The 24,007-nt window shown below is 47.3% G+C and overlaps 1 protein-coding gene across 14 annotated transcripts in view; it reads left to right on the top strand.

Annotated features, from left to right (window-relative positions):
- The window catches only part of tcf7l2 (transcription factor 7 like 2), an 85,705-nt gene that overhangs the window by 58,136 nt on the left and 3,562 nt on the right, over nucleotides 1-24,007 (top strand). For 2 of the 14 annotated variants that reach the window (XM_084040581.1, XM_084040576.1), the window contains 9 exons: nucleotides 11,096-11,228; nucleotides 13,252-13,354; nucleotides 14,341-14,427; nucleotides 18,558-18,695; nucleotides 18,791-18,950; nucleotides 19,061-19,168; nucleotides 19,794-19,857; nucleotides 20,613-20,663; nucleotides 21,753-21,825. In XM_084040581.1, coding sequence (XP_083896707.1) covers nucleotides 11,096-11,228; nucleotides 13,252-13,354; nucleotides 14,341-14,427; nucleotides 18,558-18,695; nucleotides 18,791-18,950; nucleotides 19,061-19,168; nucleotides 19,794-19,857; nucleotides 20,613-20,663; nucleotides 21,753-21,825 — 917 coding nt within the window. Of the gene's footprint in view, nucleotides 1-11,095; nucleotides 11,229-13,251; nucleotides 13,355-14,340; nucleotides 14,428-18,557; nucleotides 18,696-18,790; nucleotides 18,951-19,060; nucleotides 19,169-19,793; nucleotides 19,858-20,612; nucleotides 20,664-21,752; nucleotides 21,826-22,398; nucleotides 22,472-24,007 lie in introns of all 14 variants that reach the window. The other 12 variants (XM_084040575.1, XM_084040588.1, XM_084040586.1 and 9 more) reach the window with 10 other exon arrangements.

Raw genomic sequence — 24,007 nt, forward strand, 5'->3', positions numbered from 1 at the left:
ACGACATGGTTGTGTTAAAAAAATATTTAAGACTGTGCATCGTGACATATTTGATGACGGCTTGGAAAATTGTGCGGAGAGCCGCGTTTGACGGGAGCGGCGGCTCCCGGTGTGAGGCTGCTTCTGTTGGGGAAGCGTGTGGCGGAGCACGGAGAAAGCTCCAGGATGGAGCTGAGCCGCTGCAGCGGGTGGTGCCGATGGAGGCTGCCTGTGTGGTCCTCTCCGCCGGGCTCTGCAGAGAGCGCCGGAGGTCCAGGGTTTTTAATGAATCTTTCATGTTAAATTGAGCGCCGGCGTTGCAGCGCTTGTACATCTTATTTCTATTAACGTTCCGACATAGGTGGAAAAAATCCAGATCTTCTTCTTGTACAAAGAAAATCAAGGAGAATAAATCCGTTCCTCAAAAGAACTAAAGAAAAATAAAAAAAGCATGTTCTGTAAATTTAAATTTTATATGCCGTCATCAAAATTTGTAATTTATGACTTTTATCCTTTTAAAAAAAATGTTCAAATTACGAGTCTAAATATTTCTATATTCCTCTCCTTTTTTTCTCGAGGTTCCCGCTGTTCATGCACCATGAAATCTTGCTTCATTAAAAGTGTATTAATCTTGTCTCGTCTCATGGGAGGTACCTTAAGATGATGTTGTGTCTTTTTCTTTAAATTGTTGGAGGAGAAAAAAAAAAAAATCTTCCAGATTTGGTCCCTGTCAGTCAGAAATAATTGTGTGCTTAATCTTGTCCCTGATGGATGACTTGGAGTTCAGCAATGGGCCAGCTCCAATGACAAATACAATATTAATATTCATTAACTGCTTTGACAATGCTAATTTTGATGCAGTAGTAAAGGGCCTTCCAAAGTTAGCGGCCAAAGCATCAGAGCTGAGCAAGGTGGCAAGATAATTTGTGCTGCTTTGCTGAGCTGAAGGCTTTTAAAGTCTTAAGCAGGGGAGAAAAAAAGGCTAGGTACCACAAACAAAATAAAAGAGAAAGGGAAAAAGTTCAGACGCATTGGAAACCAGGACGGTGGAAGTAATACGATCAAGAGACGGCTGCAAAGATTTGACACCTCCAATGCTGCATCTTTGAGCAAATATTTTTTTTTTATTTAAACAAAAGCAACAAAAAAGGGAGCACAACATGGTAAGTCGGCACATTTTGATTTTTTTTTTGTTTAATCTTTTTGATCTTTTCAATTATCGCTATTTGAAGATCAATAGTAATTTTTTTTCAGCTGTGGTTAAAAGGCTCACAGCGGTGGTATGGTGGATGGTCGGATCACGGCTTTAAGAGTGGGCTTCCTCTCTTCAAGCCACCAGTTGGCCGGGGTTGAATTTTCCACTGCCAGCTCTCCCGACAACCGTACACGGCTTGTATCCATTTATTGGTATTTTTGTGCGTATTGTTTTTAGCTGCTGTTGGCTCGTTGTGTGGCAGGTTTTGACTTTGGAGTTCCTTTTCCCCTCGCGGTTGTCTTTAGGAGAGTTCAGGCAGGATAGTTGCAAAAAAAAAAGAAGCTGCACAACAATGACGGGCTTTTTTGGTGATAAATGTCATTTTTTTGTCTTTTGTCTGGCTGGGTTGTGTTTTTTTTTTCCGCGGGCTTCGTATCTCAAAAAATCGCGGCTACCGACGGCCAGGACCGAGGGGGCAGCGTGGCTGCAACGCCACGCACCCTTTGCCCCGGATCGGAATGCTTTCTCTAGCCTTTTTCTCTTCTTTTTTTATTCCTGACACTTTTCCTGCCCGGCGTTTGTGTTTTTTGATTTTGTATTTAATGTCGTGTGACTTGCGGTGAATGGAGCGTGGCTAGTTTTGGGGGGATTAATGACATGACGAGAGACACCCCGCTGCTTGAGTTTAGCCAAGTTAGGGCAACTCCTATAGACGGCACTCCACTACCTTTATGTCTGCCAAGCCCGCTGAATGAAAGCCTCTCTCTTTCGCTCCCTCTTTTTGTTGTTCTTTCAACTTATCAAAGAAAGAGAGATGGACACAAAAGGGCTTATTAGGAGGGGGATATGAAGATGGGCGAGGGGGAAAGAGGGAGTCCCGGTCAGACTGCGGAGAGGAGAAGAGCGCCGCAGCCCGAGTGTTGCATTTGAATGCATGTGGGGGCTGAGAGTGAACAGCCAGCTCGGGCCACCGCGGTCCCCCTTCGCTCTGGGACCTGAAGGGCTGCCTGTCCTAAGTCGCCCCAGCGTACGTTGGTTCTCGCCCGGTCCTCCGGCCGCATCTCTTATCGGCTTAACCCATCGGGCGTTAGCGAGACGCTGCCGTAGATGAGGTGCTGCCCCCCAGTGGATTAGTGGCTGACATGGTGGTGGGAGTCTGCTTGGAGTCTGTGCACTACCACGAGTGCCAGCATGCTTGTTTTAACCAGGAACCGAGCAGCATCCCAAATACAGCTCTTTTAAATGGTAAGACTTTTTCAACATTTTAATTACGGCTGTGCTTTATTTTCTGCTGCTTGTTTGGCTTTAAATATAATGTTTTGATTGAATTTATTCATGGCTATTTGTCTGGGCTCCGTTTGGCAATTTATAACACTTATGTTGCTAAGTGACAGATTGACAATTTGGATAATGAAAGGCAGTGTTTGATTGCTTTGTCTTGACAGCCTGACAGGGGTGTATTATTCTAAGGCATCAAGCTAAATATTATTATTGTTTATTGTATGATAAAGCACAATTATATTAAATCAAATGGACAAATACCATGATCTTTATTAATACAATTTCAAATATTCTATCTTCTTAATCTGATTTTAATTTAAGGAATTTTGATCATGTCTGCTATTTCTGTGCTTATGTTAACATTAATAAATCAGGGTTTTTATATTGTTTTATAGACAATGTTTAAATCTTTAAGTGCCTGTAATTTTTAATCAAATCTGATTGAGGTTAATAGCATAATTATACCATATTTATTATATTATATGCTACACGAAGAGGACCAGGACTTTGAAATTGTGCGGTTTTGTCATGCATTGTTCAAATTTATCTGTGAAAATAATTCACATGTAAAGGTCACAGGCCGTTCCGTTTCCTTGCTTTGTAAAAGTTTTTGTTCTTCCCCTTTTTTTATTGTTTCGTTGTGTTGCACACTTTCGGGTCTCGTGCGAACATCTCCGACAGTAGAGAGGGATTGAGTATTTTTTTTTCTCTCCCCCCTGCGCTCTCTTGTGTTGTGCCGTTGATGCCATTGTTGCCGGGTGATTGGGAGCTGTCCATCACTTGCTGGTGAACTGGCAGTTTACTTAAGAAAGTGCACGTGGGACAAAAGGAGATGGCAGGAGCGTGGCAGGCCGGCTGAATGGAGGGAGGGCAGGCAATTAGCCACCGCCTTGTCGGGGCTCTTTTACTTGTCAAGCTGGAGCCCCGGCGCTATTGTCCAAGCTGTGTAAAGGACATTCCCAGGGCTTTGTTTTGGCTTTAAGGGCCTCATGACTGCCTGCTGCAGGCCAGGGGAAGAGCAGGGTCCTAACAGTGACAGAAAGGCTGAACGAGTGCAGGAGAAAAAAGAAAAGGAGAGCGTATTTGAAAAAAAAAAAACTCTGCAAGTGTCTGTATTTCTATCGCAACATTTTATTTATTAATGCAGCTGAAAAACATCTTTGTTTTATTGGCCTTGTTTTTTAAAGTTATTTCTAACATTTGAAATCCCCTCATTTTTCCTGGGTTATTTTTCTTCTGTAATAACGTTCATCCGGTTATATTAAAAATATGTGAAATAATAACTGCTTTTTTGTAAGATGGAAATTTATCTTTCCTATAAATATTTAATTTGTTCTGGTAATTAGTCAGATTCAGGTTGTTAGAGGTTATATAAGGTAATAAATGGATGACAAGTCCTGCTAATTATAGAATGTAAAAACAATTTATCCCTCCATTTAAAACAGTTCATCATTTTTGTTATTGCAACATGAGGGTTTTTATTGTGCTTTATTTCCCGTTCCATTATTAAGCACCAAAACAATATTTGCCTCATTAATTTTAAATTGTTAAACCTTCTTTTTTTTTTTAAACGTGGGATTTCAGGATTTATCTTCCCAAAACAACAAATCCAATGATTGTGTTTTGATGGATTACCCTTTGATGCACCTTGTCTGTGTGTGTGTCTGTGTGTGTGTGTGTGTGTGTGTGGGTGTGTGTGTGTGTGTGTGTGTGTGTGTGTGTGTGTGTGTGTGTGTGTGTGTGTCTGCTGACCGTACTCTTGAATTTCTTTGCGCTCGTTGAGAGAAAGTCATGACCAGGCGAGGCTTATCATTCGACTTCTGTGTTGGGGGAGAATAACGGATGTGGAAGGTGGAGTCGTTGGAGAGGAGAGGAGAGGGCTGGAGGCCTCGTTCACATGCACCTTGAATGGAGACAGACTTTAGGGGGGAAAGTTGAGAGACGAATTGTTCTCCACTCGAAGGTATTGTTGAAAAAAAAAAGGGTGCTGGGTGGGAATAAAAAGAACTGCGACAAAAGGTGACAACGTCCGTGTCAAAGTGAAGTCCCCCCCCTTCCCGGAAAGTGGGTATGAAGAGGGGACTGTCAGCATCACACAGATAAAGTGACTGTTGGCCACACTTTGCTGAGCCTGCCCTCCCTTTGTGGATGTTGTTGTCTTGTTTTCTTTTTTTTTTTCTTCTTTCTCTCTCCCCCTTCTCTCTCTATCTCTCTCCTCTTTGTCTCCGTCTCTCGCCTCACTCGCTTTACCTTGTAGCCAAAGCTTTTTCAAGCTGCCAGTTCGTCTCTGGGCATCCTGGAGGCACAGCGGAGCCCACACACATACACACACATACTCTAAGAAAACACATACACAGACCCAACGTACAGCAGGGATTTGGGTAATAACTGATTTTTGTGTGTGTGTGTGTGTGTGTGTGTGTTTGTGAGTATTTTTTTCTGGAGTATTGCTAGTGGGAAGACTGCTGCAGTGCTGAAAAGCTGCTCACAGTCATTTTTTCCCTCCTCTCTGTCCACATTCTGGCTTCTTATACTTCTTGTCGCCGGCATCAAAACTTTGCCTGAGAAGAAGAAGGAGACTGCTGCTAAGAGCACCAGCTTCCGTGGCTAGAGTGAGGGCTTCTGTACGGGTGGATGTGGATGGTGGTGACTGTGTGTTTATTGGGAAACTAGGCCTCAGACCCTGAACCTGCTCTAGACACCTCAGGAGACACACTTCTCATGTCCAAACTTGAGGGAACAATGGTGATGGCGCAAAGAGAGTGGGGACGGTAAACAACACGCGCACACGCCACCGCACATGCCCGGCAACACACGCTCGCACACCGTGGAGGAAGCGGCCGAGGCAGGAAGAGACAAAGAAGGCGGCCAAGAGAAGCGAGAGGGCTTCTCCCCGGCGTGGAAGGGGAAGGAGGAGCTGGGGGTGGTCAGGTGCAAGGAGGAGGCGGGGGTGGGACCGAGGGGGTCATGTACCCGCGGGATGGAGCTTCAGCCGGGCCGGAGGAGACAGGAGCCAAGGCAGGGATCCTGGGCCCCGGGCTCTCTCTCCTCCAGCAGGTGGGCTGCTGGCATCTCAATCTGAGCAGCTGGGTGAGTAACGCAGCACTGCTCCCCCCCCCCCCCCCCCCCCCTCCCCCTGCTTCTTCACTCTCTCTGCTTTTCTTCACTCAAGGCTTTTAGCGGTGTTCTGACAGGTTGTTGTTGTTGTTGTTGTGGTGCAGGTTGGTAGTATGTTGGTGAAGGGAAGGGGGTGGTATTTGGGCGGAGAGAGTCGTGGCCATCTGAATTTTGAATGGAACATGGAAAACTTTTTGCTGCTCATGTATAATGCTAATTATATTAAATATGCATGCTTATAGCTCAGACCACAGATTGTAGTCACACACACACACAAAAGAAAATCCCAAAATGTCATCGACACTCCTAAAATCCAGACCTCTAAACGGCACATCTAAGACACGTTTGCCTGGGAGGAATACGATTCACTCGACAAAAACAGCATTTGATCACGCTCATGTCTTAACCATGAAATGTAAAATAAGATTTCAATAACCGATTAACATGTCCCTTTGTCGACGTCGCCGATCCAATTCAAATTCCTAATTGCCTGGCTTTCAACTTAAATTCTGAGGGGGCTGATTGCATTTCAAAGGGGGGCAGGATTCAGTGTGGCTCTTAACACCGCGACACAATATCACCTCCGAGAGAAGCCCCTTTAACTCAGGTACGAGAGCTCAAGAGGCTGTTTACATTGAAAGGAGGGGAAAGTGCTTTAAACACACGTGCGTGTCTGAGAGGCGATTTGTCTCCGCAGAATGCAACAGTTCCACCAAATACCACTTCATATCTGAGCTATTTGTGTGCAGCTTTATTTGCCTGCGACATATCAGAACACGTCCCCCTTTCTGTGATTCCATTTGATGTGCCGACTATCAAAGATGGGAAGCAGGAAAATAAATGGTGACGGAACGACTTGAGTGCTAGCGGAGAGAGCGGGAGGAAGGGGAGCAAAGGCTTCTGGCCCACATAATATTTTTGTTCAGCACTCTGATCAAGCAGTCGGCGTGTCACTGCAGCAAAGTGAATAGATTAACTTTTAAATATACTGTGGTCTCGGGAGCCCCCTTGGCCTCGAGAGACGCATCTTCTCTGCGAAGAGAAAACTGATCAACACCTCCATATCTGCTTTTTAAATCCTTTCTGCTCCCACTCCACAATTCCCAGGTTCTTAATGTTGTGGAGGTTTTTCTTCTCTCTCTCCAGTGATTAAACACGAAATATTATTTCTGAAATGTAGCAGGGTTTTTTTTATATATTTTTTTTTATCAGAGGGGTATGCTGGAGGATCGCCGGCTCTGATAAGGCTTTTAATTTGGCGGGGCATTTCATATTCCATCACCGTTAATCTCTAAGTATTCCTTTTAGATTGTCTGCTTGAATCTGAGGATTGATTTGACTGTGTGTGTGTGTGTGTGTGTGTGTGTGTGTGTGTGTGTGTGTGTGTGTGTGTGTGTGTGTGTGTGTGTGTGTGTGTGTGTGTGTGTGTGTGTGTGTGTGTGTGAGAATGTTGGTAGAGTTCACTGGGAGATGAAGATCTTTAGCCTGGAGAGGGCACTCTATCCCTCCCAAAGGAAAACAGCGATCACGTGTGTCAACAGGGTGAAGCTGAATGACACCACATGATTCATTAGACTGGTGGCAGCGCAGTTTGGGCCTTTTTTTTTTTGTTTTCCTCAAATCACACACACACACCCCCTCTGAAAGTGTGTGTTTTCCGTGCGGCGTCGCTCCATGTGCCTTGGACGGAGGCCACTGGCACGCTATGGGAGAGGCTCAGGGCGCTCTGGCAGCCTTTTTTCTGCTTGCTTTGGAATTTGGAGGCCTGAGAGGACCCCGATCCATCACGGCACTGTCATCCCCACATCTCTTCCCTGGGCCTCCCTCCCTCCCCCCCCTCTGCCCCCGGCCTCACTACAGCTCATTAGCGCCCCGCGAGTTGTTGTGACAACTCATCATATCATGACATAAAGCAGAGAGAGACGGAGAGGGCTCAAGCACCCCCTCCTCCCCCCCGCCCGGCCACCCCTCTGGGCCCGCAAGGTCGCCACCTTCACATTTAGGGCTCAAATTGGCCACCGCCAAGTGCCACCAGGCGGAAATGCAAGGCCAACAGCTTTTTCCTGTCCGGCCTCCACCTCTCCGTCTCCCTCCCTTTGTCTCACTCCATTCGGCTGTCACGTTCTCACCCCCCCCTCTCCCTCCCCAGAGGTCCGACTTGAAGCAGCTCATCCATTTGTCCACATCCAACAGCCACTCGTGACCAGCTAGCATAGGAAATGTTTTACACTATGAATTAACGCACAGAACTTTTTCGCAAAGTCGTGAAACCCCAAAACATAGCAGGGTTCCTCAGCCGTCGATGCTGGGAGATGTTCCGATGTAGAGGAGCACCACGGTGAATAGAGGGCGATCACAATGACACGACGTATTCAGGCATGTAAGCATCTCCGAGCATGTGAGCCATGCAGCTGGAAATAGAAGAATAGAAACGGAATAAATGGAGCCAAGGCAATATCAATAACATGACCAGAGGCGGCAACCGCCGCTTCTGTTTGTGTCTGCTGTACTTGTGTGTGCGCCGCCCGCACTTCACAAGCGCTGGCCTTCCTCAGCAGCAGGCGCCGTATGTGTCCTGGATGAGGAAAGAGTCAATGTGCTCATTGATGTTTGTACAAGAGTGTGCTTTTAAATTTTTCTGCAGGGTCTTTTGAATGCCAAATCTCCTTTTTGAAGGCTGGAGAACCTGGTCTTTATGACTACAGAGCCAGGGCGTTTGTTTGTCTTCTGCTATATTTGTTTATTGTAATGACGGAGGTGGTGGGAAGGATGCAAGTCAGCGGGGGTGTAGGGGCAGGAAGTGTTCTTTCTTTTCCCCTGGCTTTTGTCGAGCAGGGAGAGTAAAGCCTCCCACGTTGCCTGCTTTTGTCTCTCCGTGCTCTTTGGGCTCCGCGCGGCTGAAGCACCCAGCAGCCTGCCAGACGAGTCCCGGGTCTCGCATTGTCCCGCGGTGGGCCACGGGGCAGGTGCTGGGGCCTCCTTTCCACAGGGGACCACCGGGTGCTGCCTTGACGTCAGCAGGGGAGACAAAGTGCGTCCCTGGTTCGTGTGCGGTGATCACATGACAGGCAGGTGAGCCGGATGAAGACGTCAGACCACAGGAAGTCAGGCACTTTCGAAAGGCCACTAATGGAATTTAAAAAGACAGAATGACGATCCATCGGAAGATACTCGCTACGGAAACTTTTTGTTCTCGTCTTCTCATCCAGCCACCGTCTGGGTGCCGGGGCAGCGGTCAGACCAGCTTTTTTGCCTCGGTCTGGGCTTTTCAAGGGAGGAAAAGAAGAAAAAAAAAGAGCACACTCGTAGACCACAAGCGACTATGATGTAAATTGGCTGGCTTCTAGCTCTCCCCCGTCTCTCTCCGGGTCCCATACACGCCCTCTCTAACACCCTCTGTCTAAATGTGGACTCAGTGGATGGGCATTTTGAACTGTCCTCTCAATGGCCGGGGCCCCTGGACAAAAGAACTCATTTAAATGGCCACTAAAGCTTTTCAGCACCGAGAGATGAAGAATTGACAACATTCTTTCACATCATTACCCGAGGGAGGAGCAGGGAGTTGTGAAGGAGGAGGTAAGAGATGTAGGGAGGAGGAGGAGGAGGAGGGGGGGCAGGAGAGAGGGAGACAGAGGCCATCTTCTAGCATTCAGCTGCAGACTCATCAGATGGATTTGGCAGCTGTCATAACCCCCCATCCTGATTGTTTTTCTACCAGTTTATTCTTTTTCATCCCCACGATTCTAGATGTGCAGATCAGATCAGGAGGCCCCGACGCAACGAGCAGCGCCTTGGTTTATGTTTCTTTTTCTTTAACGAATCCCATTCCGCCTACCGCCCCTCCTACCACCCCCCCCGACACACAAACACATATATACACACACACACCACACACACACACCCCCCCAACCCCTCTCTGCTTCACTCCTCCATAGCCTTTTCAGCTCAGGGCTGTGAATGAGTCCCAGGAGTCTCTCTGCCTCCCTGGAGTTCTGCTGGGGTTCATTAATCTTTCATTGGGACCATGGCAATAGGGAATGCCCCCTCCTCCTCCACCTCCTCCTCCTCCTCCGCCTCCACTCCCCCCACCACTGCCACTACTGAATAGAAGTCTAGATGGCCGGGGCTTGTGCGGACCATACGGACAGCTTTAACTAGCCAGTGAAAATTGAGTACGGGAACGACCCGTTGGTGTATTAAACATCTCAGGCCTTAAACGGCCCGGGCAGATGATGTGTTTGCAGCATTAAGTTCTGCACACATTCGTCTCTCCCCGGGTCCAACAGCTTTGCATTTGTATTGTCAATGAGCATGGGGCAACTGAGCATCATTTGTATGTATACCCCCCCCCCCCCCCCCCCCTGCCAGCATCTAGTCCCATTAATGATTTTCAAAGTCTTCTGGAGATATGCCACAGTGGAGTGCCTTTTTTTCCCTTTCTTGCATGGGTTAAAGTCGCTAATGAGGGTTTGTGGCCTATGAGAGAGCAGATTGAACACACACATATATACACACACACACACATATATACACACACACACATGCAGCTCTCCTGGTCTCCTTCTCCCCCTGAACATATCATCCATGTTATGATAAGCCTGATTAGTGCTGCTTCTTTGACTGCTGAGGGCAGGGATAAGGATGTGTGGGTAAAGAGGCGAGAGCAGCCCTCTTCCACCAGCCTAATCTACAGCAGAGCCCTAATCTGGTTATCTTGTGGTTTGGGGGGGGGGGGGCTGTGTGTGTATTAGTGTCTGTCTCGGGCCCGGCCTGATGAGATGGAGCTGAGCTCCGGTTAACGCAGGGGGCCCACGGCAGCACACCCCTAAAGCTCCACTGTAATCTTTGGGTAATTGAAAAAAGGGGGCCTGCGCCACTTAGGAGCACAAAGAGAAGATTACATAGCTAAAACTAATTTGGCAAAAATGCAGAAATGGATTTTCAGCCCCACCTCCTCTCTATCCTAACCCTTTTATTACAATACACCCCTAACCCTCTGTGAACCGGGGGGGCCCCGGGGGAACAGATGAGGGGAGAGGGGAGGCCAGGAAAGAGGCTCGCGAGCGGGGAGAAGGGAAGAGGCGAGCGGAGCGCCCCGACTGGAGCTGCTAATGACTGTGGATTTACACGCGCTGCCTCGATTTTGTGGTTTACAGATGATCGATTACTTGACTGCGGCCGTGGCTGAGAGTGCCTCATCACACATCAGACCCAAATGGGAACTGGCAACCGCCCCCCCCCCCCCCGAAACCTCTTAGATTGTGTTACCGCATTCCAGGGTGACAAACGCAGAAGTGTTTTTAATTACAAACCGCACTATTTTCACTGTGGCTCTGCGGTTTGGCGCCCCGGGAGTACCATGAATGTGATGGCTCTACTGTCGGGAGCCTTCAGACCGGAGTTGTAACACTGTGGCAGGCGCCTGCAATCTCTAAACCCCCACAGAACCCCAAATATTAACACCCTGGCCTCTTTTTTCTTTCCCCCCCTATCTCTCTCTCTTTGTCCTTTCTTCTTCTCTAGTCTAATAAGGTTCCAGTGGTACAGCACCCTCACCATGTGCACCCTCTCACGCCTCTGATCACCTACAGCAATGAGCACTTCACACCGGGGAACCCCCCACCTCACCTACAGACAGACGTGGATCCCAAAACAGGTATTTTAACAACTCCATGCACGTTTATTCTTTATTCAGAATGGAATTCCATGTTTTGTGTTTTTAAAAGTGTCAGGATGGAGCTGCTGAACACCACAGAAGCAGCTGATGTGAGGAAATGTTTAAATTTGTCTATCGATTTGCTCATTTAATGACCTCAGAATCTAGCGTTTTTATGAGGCCGTGATGTTCGGAGAGGGACAAAGCGGAAGTCATCCCCAAGTGCTCCTCGTTGACAAACCGCCGCTCTCATCTGTTGCTGATTCATTCAGTCATCGCACTCATTAACGTGGTTTGGCCCTGGCGGAACGCGGCCTTTACATCCCAGAACGAGGACCTGAACAGCGGCTCGTAAACCACCTCGTAACACATGGAATTCAGCAAACAACCAGGACTTTTCTCGTGACCACAAAACGCCATTTGCCAAGACTCCCAAAAACAAGACAGCCACTGTAGTCGGAGGTCCTCATGACCGTCTGCTGGGAAGTACACCTCGATCCAAGCACACGAGACATGGAGGACGTGACCCGAGGACTTGGATTTCTACGGGTTTCTCATGATCGACACGACCCACGACCATTCCCTATCTTAATCCAGCACTTATGTATTTTTTTTTTTTTCCAGGCCCATCATTTCAGCTTAATGCATTTTCAGAGTGAGGAATAATTTCATGCTTTTCCGTCGTCTCTGGTGGATTCAGTCAATGTTTTAGGTAATAATGTTCCCTTTATTATGATGGTCCTTACAAAGGGGAAATCATGTGCCAGCTGCTGTTTAATGCAGTGCTTAATAGGGCTGCTTAATTGGGCTCAGTGTTTAATTAATTAATGAGCTGTATTAGGTCTTCAGTGCTGGGTGGCGATGGGATAATGTTTGCAAGGCTTTTCCTTTTCCTTTTTTTTTAGAGAGAATTAGCTTTTGTTACGGCGGCACTCAGAAAAAAAAAAGTTTAGACTTCGGCGCAGCTTCGACAAACGGCTGCGAAGCACATTATCCATCAGTGACAAAAATCCCAGTTCCCCGGATGATCAGCTTGAGTTTGGGTGTAACCGCCGACACCGGGCCAAGTTCTGATCAATTTGGCGCCGCTTTTCGATCGTTGGCACGGGTCAACATATCTGCAACAACAGCTGCAGCGGCGAGCCAGCTGTGTGGAAGAAAACATCAGTCTCCCAGTTCCTGAGTGCACACACACCTCCCTGCTGTGCTTTCACACGCCTAGTGTTCCCTGTTTTAAGTCCTCCATGAGAGGGAGAGAGTTATTTTTACACTCTGGCTGTGTGCGAGACCCTTTTCAAGGCGTTCGTTCAGGGCGGCTTGAAGATTTCGGGTCTCGTCGCCTGTCAGCTGCCACGGATAGCAAAGGGGACGCCGCCATGCTCTGCGATTCCTTCAGCGAGAGCTGTCCTCAAGTTGGACGTCTTTGTCACCGTGGGGGGATGACAAACAAAATTCTGTGCTTCGGAAGGATCGGAATACGAGCCGATACATTCACATCCATTAACTGGAGTCGACCAAACCAAAAGAACTTTCTAATATTGGCTTTTTCATGACTAATATCCACTCACATACAGCCAGCATGTCGGGGTAAATCAGCCTGACTCCAAAGTGAAGTATTAGCAGCTTTCTCGTCACCGAGAAGGCTTTAATTATACTGCTTTGTTAACTTCTAAACCTCAGTCATTTCATACAATTAATCTCCCGAATCAGAAGACAAATGTGACAAGAGGAATCGTGTCGGTGTTCTCGCCTCACCTCTCTCCCCTCTGCTTCTTCCAACACATTGTGCCGCCGCCGCCTCAAAAGGGCCTTTGATCAGGAAGTGTGTTTTAGCACTGTGTACATGCGAGCAACAAGCCCTCTTCCTCCTCCTCATCCTCCCATCTGCACTCCTGTGATGTCTGCCCCGTTCGGATGTGAAACTCTCGACAAAGAAACAAATTCCCGCGCGCCGACAAATAGATTTGGTTCTCATCATCTCGTCTGTCCACCTCCTCCCCGCTCCCGTCTTCCTTTTCCACAGGAATCCCAAGGCCTCCACATCCTCCAGATATATCTCCTTATTACCCGCTGTCACCCGGCGCTGTCGGCCAGATCCCCCACCCGTTAGGATGGCTAGTACCACAGTAAGCAAATCCTTTTTTTTATATGTATCATTATTACGTTTTCCACTGTATTCTCTATTAGTTGTGTGAACAACACCCACACGTTGTCACGGTTAATACGCTGTATGATGAGCTAAATCATTAAAGGGACAACAATGGAAGCACCTTACAGGTGTGGATGTTGTTCTTTATGCACACAAAGTCTCTCTGTCTCCTCTCTGTGGGTTTTTAAACCAACTAAATCAAACCTGGTCCCCGTAACTTTTCTGATCCTCTCGCTCCTGGACCACGACGGCCCTTCCTTCACAGCTTTCCCCTCCGGGGGCCCTCGCCAACCTCAACTCGCCACTTTGCGGGCAAATACTACTTTGCATGTCCCTGTACGGTCCAATTAGAGTAATGAAGCGCGTTTGCCCGTGTTTTACCCACAATTCCACACGGGGGCTCTCCCCTGGTAACTCTTGTCAACACTTGTTAATATGACAAAAGGCTACAAATTAAGCTCTGTTAATTTAATGTTTTTCTCACCGCGATCTAAATACCGAGAGAGGCCCTGAGCACAGCCACGGCCGCCCTTTGATTTGCGTGCACTTTATTTTGGTATAAATTTACATTCATTATTGTTTGTCTTTGGATGTGTAGACCTCAATTAGCGTGATGGCTCCATTAAAGAGACCCGCGCTTCGTCTTTAATTATCACAACAAAACACCTAGTTCCAGCTCGGGGAGGGAACGGGGGCCCCGCTCTGTCGACACCGAGCGAAGGGTTATGAAATTTAATTAGCCACCGCTATCAAGATTTGTGGCATTCAAATTGTTCAGAGTTTTCCCCCCTTTGATCTGCGCTCTGCAATCCCCTAGATTTTTGTCCTGATCAAATGAGAATAAAGAGGCCCGCGGTGGGGAGGGGGGAGAGAGAGACAGAGGGCTTTAACTTCTCCTCTTCCATCAACCCTGTTCCTTTACCTTGTTTTGCCTTTCTTCTTCCCCCCCCCCCTTCATCGCAGGCAAGGTCAACCTGTTTATCCAATCACAACAGGGGGTTTCAGACACCCCTACCCTACTGCGCTCACTGTCAACGCATCCATGTCAAGGTGAGTCGAGACCTCGGAAGCACACACACACTTTCAACACACTTTGTGTGTGTTTGTGTTGGCTGTGAATGTGCAAGCAACACACACACACACACACACACACACACACACACGCGTGAGCGGGCGACTTCTCCCTTAAGGAGAACTCGCGCGCCCGATCCCCGCGTTCAAAAGGCCAATCCTCTAGTGTGGGGGCTCCAGCGAGCGTGCTCAAATATTAATTATATTTATCATTTTCTAATGAGGCCCCTGAAGAACATTTACCCCCGCTGCATGTCAGGCGGATCTGCAATGAGCCGGGGCATGTACATGCTGTGAGTTTGAGCGGCTCAGATGGATAAACAAACACGGCAACACTTTGAAGAGGGGGGGGGGGGGGGGGTGAGATGATATAAGTCACTTGGCGAGCGCTTCGGTCCAGCCCATTAGGGTCCAGCTCAAGTGCTGCTGTGGACATCGGTACACCCATGGGGGGGGGGGATGTGTATTTGTCGCCATCTTGTATACATATGTGTGTGTGTTTGTCAGTCGTTGAACTGTTAAACTACTTACTGTTCTCTCAAGGGACGCATCTCTGCTATATTGTGTGGAAAATAATTAATTTTAGAAAAGCAAAACAAAACAAAAAGCTAAAAAAAGCAACACGACAAAAACAAACTACTTCACTGCCCCCCCCCCCCCCCCCCCCTCCCCTCAACACGCCCCCTTGCATCATGGGGACTATGGACGGGGCTGGTTTAGAGTCTAGGGATGAGGCCAGGCTTCAGTTTAATTACAGCCCAATAGGAAAAGCAGCTCCTGAGGGCGTCGTGTTCAGACCGCTGTGACATTGATGGATCATGTAGATGCAGGGAGGGAGGAGTCGCATAGGAGGGGGGGATGACATATTTTTTTAAAAGCATACCCCTGAGAGTAAGGGAAGGCTGAGTTTGTGAACTCACCCAGACCGTTTTTAGTGATTTGAAATAGAAATACCTAATTGCGGCAAACGTTACAGTTGAACCCATCCTGGAGAAGAATGTGTGGGTCAGAGTGAGAGTGGCCCTCCCACAGCTAGTCTCAGGTGCAAAGGGTCAGACGGTGGATTTGTCCAGACATCGGCATCTGGCAGCAGCACCCAGCCAGCCTGGGCTTTAAGTGACTGCTAATTTGGTCCCTTAATGACAGCCTCTACATTGTGATCATCTTATTTCCAGTGAGGCTAATTGAATATACTGGCTGGGGTGTAGGTGGGGGGTGGTCATGGGGAAGAGCTAATGCCCTGTGATGAGGCCCCTAATTGAATTAGTATAACTGAATAGATGGAGGGCTCTGGGAGCTCTCTGGAGAATGGGAGGGTTGAACAAATCTGCAAAGAAAAAACTACATTCTGGCTTCGACAGGGCAGAGAGAGGAGGGAAAAAATCAATCTGTTGGAAAAAATAAAATAAATCAGTGTAATTGTGACCGCAAAATGGCAGAATTCATTCACACGCAGCCTTCAGCCGGGTTGGTTTTGTTCAAAGAATGGACCAGACTGTTGTGATAGCACAAACGATTCGCGGGGAAGCAGCCCGGCTGGAGGGAAAACGGGAGAGAAAAGACAACCTGGCCTTGTACTCCTTGTCAGGAGCCGGTTATTTGCAGTGAGCGCGCGCCGCTTCGGTATCCGTCCCCCGTGCCGTAGCCCCCGAACCGCATTAGGATGCAGGGAAGGAGCCCCGGTACCTGCGTAACTCCTGCGATGAGCACCTTGCACCGAGGTCCTGTTAAAAAATGCATTCTTGTAGGACTGGAGAGGAAAAAAGGGAGCCAAGGAGAGTACAGAGACAGTCAGCGGAGCAAATGAAAACATTATTTTGATAATGGGGTTGGAGCCGGTGCAGGTCCCTAATATTGTGTGTGTGTGTGACAGGTAGGAGGATGTGAAGGCCCCTTTGCCCCTCATGCTTAAGCCTGCCCTTTGATATGTCCCCCCCCCCCTCAACCAGCTCCCTCTCTTTTCCTTGGGAATGGGAGAAGCCTGCCGGATCATTATACATTAAACAGGCACGGGGGCTACTGCTTCGCATTGGCAATTAAATGGCACTGGCTGACACTGGCCTTGCTGCGCCAGTGACCCCCCCACCCCCTTCCCCAACACCGCCAGCCATTCTTACCTTTTAGATTGAGACATAGAAGCCCCAAGGTTGGGGTGGGAGGATGGGCGGGGGCCTCTGCTGCATCTCCCTCTCCCTGTGTTGGTTAAATTGGTCCAAGGCGCCGCTCGCTGCTGATGAGCCCGGATTATGATGATGATGATGATGATGAGGATGCCCCCGCGCTTCAAAGAGATGGCCGTCATGTTTTAACCATAACCTGGGCCACGCAGTGGCAGCGGGGGGAGGAGGGGAAGGGAGGGAAGCAAAGGAGCACGGAGGTGGTGAGGGGACAGGGGAGGAGTAGAGAAGAAGAAGAAGAAGAGGAGAGGAAAAAATAGAACTGGGAACAGAGGAAATTTTAACAAGTGCACAGAGAGAGAAAGGGAGGGGAGAGAGGAAACGGAGTGACCGAGGAAAAATGCAGCAGCCCTAATGATGGGCGATATGCAGCCACTGCTGCCGAGCTCCCCCATCAACGGATGACATGGCACAAACACCAGTGTGTCAGTGATGAAGGGAGAAGAGGGGAAAGGAGAAAAAGAGGGAAAGAGTTTGAGGGGGGAGCGCACTGGCACTCCCCTGAGATGGCCTCCAACAGAAAGTAGTTGTTCCTGGCGAGTTTATCCTCATCATTATATTCTGGCTCGGAGCCATGCAGCCAGACACAGCCGGATAATGAGCTGTTTTTGAAAAAAAAGAAAAAGAATTATTCCTCCTTTTTTTCCCCCTCTCTCTTCTTCTTCTTCTCCTTCATCCTCCTCTCTTCTCTTAAATTTCACGTGTGGTCACGTGGCGCGTAAACACACACATGCAGATAAGAGTCGTTCAAATAATCCGACACAAATAATTAGTGTCATACGCGTAGAGCAGCGGTGGCTTATGGGTGTTCTGGTTTCACGGAGGGAGCTCTGGACGCGCGGCGGTTGGAGACGATGGAATGATGATAGGCAGCGTAGAGGGATGGAGATAAAAAAAAAATGACAACTCTGCTGACGGTGCTGAAGCGGCAGAAAAAGAATGGGGAGGAAGCGAAGAGGAGGCCCAATACCTGAAGTGATACCAGACTTTGATAGAACATTTTTAATCTAGTTTGCAATATTCCTTGATAAGACGTAACGGCTCAAGCTTTTACCCCTCGGCATGTGCACAACCGCGCAGTTGCTACAAATGCAGTTTTGGAAGTTGGGAATTGAAATCTCATTTGTTAATCGTTTCCTCGGTTATCGTAGGTGACGGCCGTTAAACCTCCTCTTCACCCGAGGAGTGCTTGGTCGGTCTCGGCGTCCATTAAAAAAAACGTACACAGGGGTATGGATGGCACCGACGCGTAAGCCGGCACTATCTCTCCGCAAACTCTGAATGGAGAAGTTCAAGGTGCGCGGAGCCCTGGAGCTCCCACGCTCCATTGAATCTATTACATGAATTGTTGCCTGTGTTGGTTAGGATTCATAACTCTCAACGAAGGCTGTGATTAAATAAAAGGTGAAGAAATGCACTTATCTCGAGTGTTCCGCGTTTTTTGATTCTTCAAAAAAAAATGGAATTCAAGAGATATATCCTTGTGCGATTGCACTTAATTATTACCACACTATATAGCATTCATGCTCTCCCCGAATCATGTTTTACTGATGCTTTTGGTTGTGGGGTTTTGTCATAATTTTCCTGTTATGTCCTTTTGTGTGACGTGTATAGCGTGTCCAGGTGCAATTCTGCGCTCAAATTAAATTGTGTGACATTTGATCTAACGCCTTTTTGAATGGTAGAATCTGTAACTGATTTGGGGAATAATGTATCAGCCTTGGGAGGCGTTCACGTGGGTGTTTGTTATGTGCACCTATGTCTATCTAGGCCAGTTCCATTCCTGTGAAATAAAGTGAAAAGTCTCTGTACTTTGACGTGTCATTGAAAAGACGGGAAATGGAATTTAGCCCCCTTTTCTGTTTTTTGTCTTGTGCATACATGTTCTCCATCTCCTCATTTCACCCGTGTCCATTCTGACGATTTACACAGTCTTCTGTCCTCCAGGTTCCCCCCACACATGGTGCCACCCCACCACAGTTTGCACACCACGGGCATCCCGCACCCGGCCATCGTCACACCCAACGTCAAGCAGGAATCCTCCCACAGCGACATCTCTCTCAACAGCTCGTGAGTAGACTTCCGCCGCGCCCTAAACTCCCCGTCTCACGCCGCTTCGAGTCGCGGAGGTTGACTTTTTTTTTTTTTCGTTTCTGCCTCCGCAGGAAACAGGACGCTAAAAAGGAGGAGGAGAAAAAGAAACAGGTCCACATAAAGAAGCCCCTGAACGCCTTCATGCTCTACATGAAGGAGATGCGGGCCAAGGTGGTGGCCGAGTGCACGCTGAAGGAGAGCGCCGCCATCAACCAGATCCTGGGGCGAAGGGTAAGTCCGAACGCCGCCAAAGCTCAAGCTGGAGGGGTTTATCGCAGTCCCGATTCTGTCCCGCCAATGTCGCTAACCTTCCTGTGTGTCGTTTGGCTATTTCCCCACAGTGGCACGCCCTATCGCGGGAGGAGCAGGCCAAGTACTACGAGCTAGCCAGGAAAGAGCGACAGCTCCACATGCAGCTGTACCCCGGCTGGTCAGCACGAGACAACTATGTAAGTTTTTAAGTTTACAAGTCGTAACGGGCTGCTCTCTCCCCCTCTTCCGCTAGGTGACATGACCAGGAAGAGAGCTCTCTTTTTTTTTTCTTTTTTTTTGCTCTTATCTAGCTTGAGGGGTCGCTTTCTTCCCCTGATATTCTTTTGATATGTATATCTGGACAAATTAGCGCAACCAAAGCCCACCTCGTTATGACACGGAGGAGGATTAGTAGCGAAGTGTAACCGTGATGTTGTTTGTATGAATCCCTCGGCGGATGGACGTTTTACATTTTATCTGGTTAATGGTCAGATTCCACGTCTTCCACGAACAGCCTTTTGAGAAATCCGTCTTCCAAAAACAGCTCGTCGAGATGTCTAGATGTTCAGAGAGCAGAAAATAAGACAAAAGATTACAGACAAAAAAAGAGCAGAAAACAGAGAGAGGAGGGATAATTCTGGTCTGGCCTGCAGTGGCTGTTACAAACCGGAGGGCAGAGACAGGAAAAAAAAAGGCAGAGAATGAATGAATAAATAAGTAAACACAGAAGAACAGTCCTATTCTCTGTTTCATGTTTTGGGCATCCTGCAATATAATAACTAAGGTTCCTGTCTGTGTCTATTTTTTCTTTCTATTTTTTTGGCGGCTAACCAACAGGGGAAAAGGAAGAAGAGAAAAAGGGAAAAGCAGCAAGCAGAGAGCAATGGTAAGCGAGCTGCAATTATCTCTCATATTAGAAGAGCCCCATCATGTGTCAGGCAGATGTGACATCTTGAAAGATAAAAGTCAAGCTAGTTTTTTTTTTAGTGTGTTATGTTTTTTGTTTTGTATGTGTGTTATTGTGCCTGGCTTTTTTTATTTTTTTATTTTTTTATTGTATAGTTATGCTTCCCAATGCAATATTTAAATGCTAGAGTTGCTTGTAATACCCCCTCCCTTTTCCCATTTTCCCCGAGCCCTCCCTAGCTAATAACAACTGAATATGCATGACCCCCCCACACTCCTTCTCACCTCCCCTTTTGACACCCCCCCCCCCCTCCCCACTGTGCCCCTTAGCGTTCTGGTATTGTGATATGTATGTTTTGAGAATGTGAAGTTGAAGCATTGTGAGAGCCATTAACTTTGCCAGTGTTGTGTGTGCGTGGCCGACGTTTGATAATGCCTGTGCCCTGCAGATAGACTGCACTGTGTGTGTGTGTGTGTGTGTGTGTGCGCTCATTGGGCTGCCCCTTGCTTGCTTTCATGCATGCTTTTATACCAACATAAGAGGGAAAAATCACTCACATCTTTAAAATTAAGGAGGTTTGCTAATTCCATGATTGATCCATTTTCCCATTCTTATGATTCATATTTCTTCTGATCGTACTGTGAGGAGCAATGGCGACTTGTTATCATGTATTTTGCGCTCGTTTGGTGACGGATTTCTTCTTGAAGGCCTCTCTATCTGTTCTTTTTTTTCAGAACACAGAGAATATTTTCCAAACCCTTGCCTTTCACTCCCTCCGATTACAGGTGCTAATGTCATTTTGAGTATTAAATTACTAACTTGTTTTTTTTTTTTTATCTTCTTCTTCTTCTTTTTATTAATGTTTATTTATGTATCAATGACTGTGCAATATTAGCCAGGTGTAAGATTAAATTCTTTATTCTATCTTTTTTTTTTTTTTTTTTTTTTTGCTTGTTTGCTGTTTTCTTTCCATAAAAAAATGTTGCTACTGTTTATTTGACTTCAAGCAAGATTATATTATATATATATTACATGCTCATTAGTGTAGAGCATTCCCTGTATTTTTGAGGGACTGATTATTTAAAGTTAGTTAACCTGAAGGATGTGATGTCAGGGTAAACCTCCTTAATCTATATGCTTCAGTAGCTGCGCTTTCCTACGGGTCAGCATGAGTTTGGCTCATTCCCCCTTTTTTAAATGGGTCTACTCGGCCAGGACCGGGTCTCAAACAGCACCAGGACATCCTGCTGTCTCCGGCCAGGGACAGGCAGCTTTTCTGACACAGTGTGAACCGGTCAGCTGTTTGATGCCAGGTCTGAGGAGTAGACTCCCTCTTCCGGTTCCAGCCTTTTTAAACCTTCCCCTGGCAAAGAAGGGATAACTCACGACCCTGCTGTTTCAGCAGCCTGCTACCGCTGCCTTAGTTCCACCTTCACCTCGTCTCTTTTTTGCAAGCGTAGTGCACCGATAACACCTAGCGGTAAATAATCCAACCTGCATTTGCAACCAAACAAGCATCGTATCTTCAGTTTTAACTCCAGTCGCAATCTAGATGACTAAAAAGCTTTCCCTATTAATGCCACATCTTGATAATTTGCATGCCTTTTGTTACTAATGTCTGAAACACACTAATTGTGTTCAGCTCTTGTCTTTAAAGGCACACTTAAGAATGGCTTTACGGGTGTTTTTTTTTGGAGGGGGGGTTTATCTTGCACACTGAGCCACTTGCCAAGCTTCATAGATTCACTGTTACCTGTTTTTTTTCTCCTCATTTTTCTCTCCTCCTTCTTTTGATTTTCTGTTCCTTATTGTTTTTGGTTCTGGTTCTTTTCCCTCCTCTCTGCTGGCTTCCCCCCTCCCTGTTGTGGCGTCAGACCTGAGCGCTCCTAAGAAGTGTCGAGCGCGCTTTGGGCTCGATCAACAGAATAACTGGTGTGGCCCGTGCAGGTGTGTATGGTGTGTGCTTGCACCGGCCGGGGCCAGGTGAAGGCTGGGTAACTGTACACTGGGACTTCCTCCTTCTGCTCTCTGCTGCCGCCCCCCTTTCTCTCCCTCCCTCCCTCCCTCCCCCCCTCTGTCTGTCCCGCCAGGCTATCGTGACCTCTCAGCTTCCTCCAGCCACGCCCTGCCGGTCTATCTCTAGGTTGCCCACTATTTGACTTTTCTTTTATAAATCTCTCGTTTGGGAAGAAGGGTATTAACAGCACATGCCAGAGTGTTTGAGTGAATGAGTGTCCGTGTGCGTATGTATTGATGAAGAAAACTTGGGGGTTTCATTGCAGGATGGTACAATAATCCAAAAACGTGCGACAAAAACTGGCAGGTCGGGGCTTGGAGGATCTGGATGCCTGATGGCTTGTTCAATATGGAGGACATCCCAGTGTTGCCAGCCTAAACCTAAGCCCTGGCTACATGTTTTTGTCTGTGTAATGACGTGTCCATTTTTTGTTTTTTCTTTCTTTTTTTCTTTCCGTTATTTGTCCCTGTGTGTGTGTTTGTGTCTACCTCTTTGGCTAACAGATGCAAATACCCCAAAGAAGTGTCGTGCCTTGTTCGGGCTTGACCAGCTGAGTTTATGGTGCAAACCATGCAGGTATAACTGCTGTAGTAGCAATGGGAGGAAGACATCCACAATGAGCAGCTTCTTCTTCTCCTTGATTACTTTGCTCAGATATCCCTTTTTTTCTCAAACACGTTTCCATCAGTGTGGTAACAGATGGCAAACTCCTGCGCTGCCTTTTTTTTCCCCTCCTTACTTGGAGAAGCTTCCTGCTATAAAATTCCCTGACAGCAATTTTATTTCCCCCCCCTTTTTTACTGAACTCGGTTCAAGCCCAGTGGCAGAAAATGGATTTCTAAATAAGATTACGGAATATTTTATCTCGGCATAAAACAAATCTCGCCGCGAGATCATCATTTCCCCTAATGCCATTTGGAATAACGTTCATCGCAATGGAACTTGTGACGGTTGAAATCCATTTTCTCTCCATGCGGTGGATAATTCCCTTTTCCATCTTAACTGTTCTTGTATGTTCTAATTGGCGTCCTTTTTGAATAACAATGTCATGCTTACAAATTTAGCCCTGCTTTCTCTGAGGGCCTGCTCAGTGACACTCTTTTCTGTGCCCTCTTCCTCCTCCTTCTCCACCTCTTCTTCCTCCAAACTCCTCTTCAATAACCCTTACTTAGTCCCTACCTGTTGTCTTTCTGTTCTGACACAAGCAGTCTTTGAATTGGGAATATTTTCATGGTAGGTATTTGTTTCTGCTAAGTAATACCCTTCTCTGTGTCTGGCTTGCACCACACCCCCCTACCTCCCTCCCCCCCCACCTCTTTTTCTTGGACACCACTCTCCAACACCGACCATCGCAACGCATCTGTTTGTTTCCCCGCTGCCTCACGTTTCATTTGTGTTGTTTCGATTGTTCAGGGCTCGAAATCAAAACTTAGATGGAAGATTTTTTTTTTTATTCAGTCACATTATTTTTGTCACAATTTCAAACGGACTAAATATCAGAGAATTTAACAAATAGTCTAAACTTTGCTTCGTTTTGCGATGCTCTTTGCAGTAAGAAAGCACGTCACGTTCGCCCCGCCTCCACCCAGTGGGCTCTCCTGCTTCCCCTCCCAGCTGGAACATTATCAACATACTGCATTATTCCTTAAACAATAACAGCAGATCATGAGATCAGGAGGCCGGGAAGCGTGATAATTCCGTCTTCCTTTTAGGAGCCGAGAGGTTAAAAGTTCTCTCTGGGCTCCATTTCCGAAAAAGATGCATCTGGTGTAATTTCCCCCGAGACGGTGAAAATCAATAACGTACACAGGCACATACTATGAATCGATATGTCTGTTAAAAAATGGATATTAGGTCATTTGTTGCAGTTTGACGGACAGTTATCGAGAGCGAGACGTCTACATATGTGGCAAACGATACCTTTTTACGGCCGGTCGATAGCGCCGCCGCACCACCCGCCGCCACAGTATCAGTGTAGAAAGCACTAAAAGCCTCATCCCCGCTCTTCTCCTGTACTTTTCTAGTGTTTCTATACCGTCCGCTGTTGTGTGCCTGAACTGTCGAGGTTATCGGAAACATGCATGCTTGTCTTTCACCCCCTCAGCATGCGAT

This window comes from Eutrigla gurnardus (genome assembly GCF_963514095.1).
Source record: "Eutrigla gurnardus genome assembly, chromosome: 22".
NCBI lineage: Eukaryota > Metazoa > Chordata > Actinopteri > Perciformes > Triglidae > Eutrigla > Eutrigla gurnardus.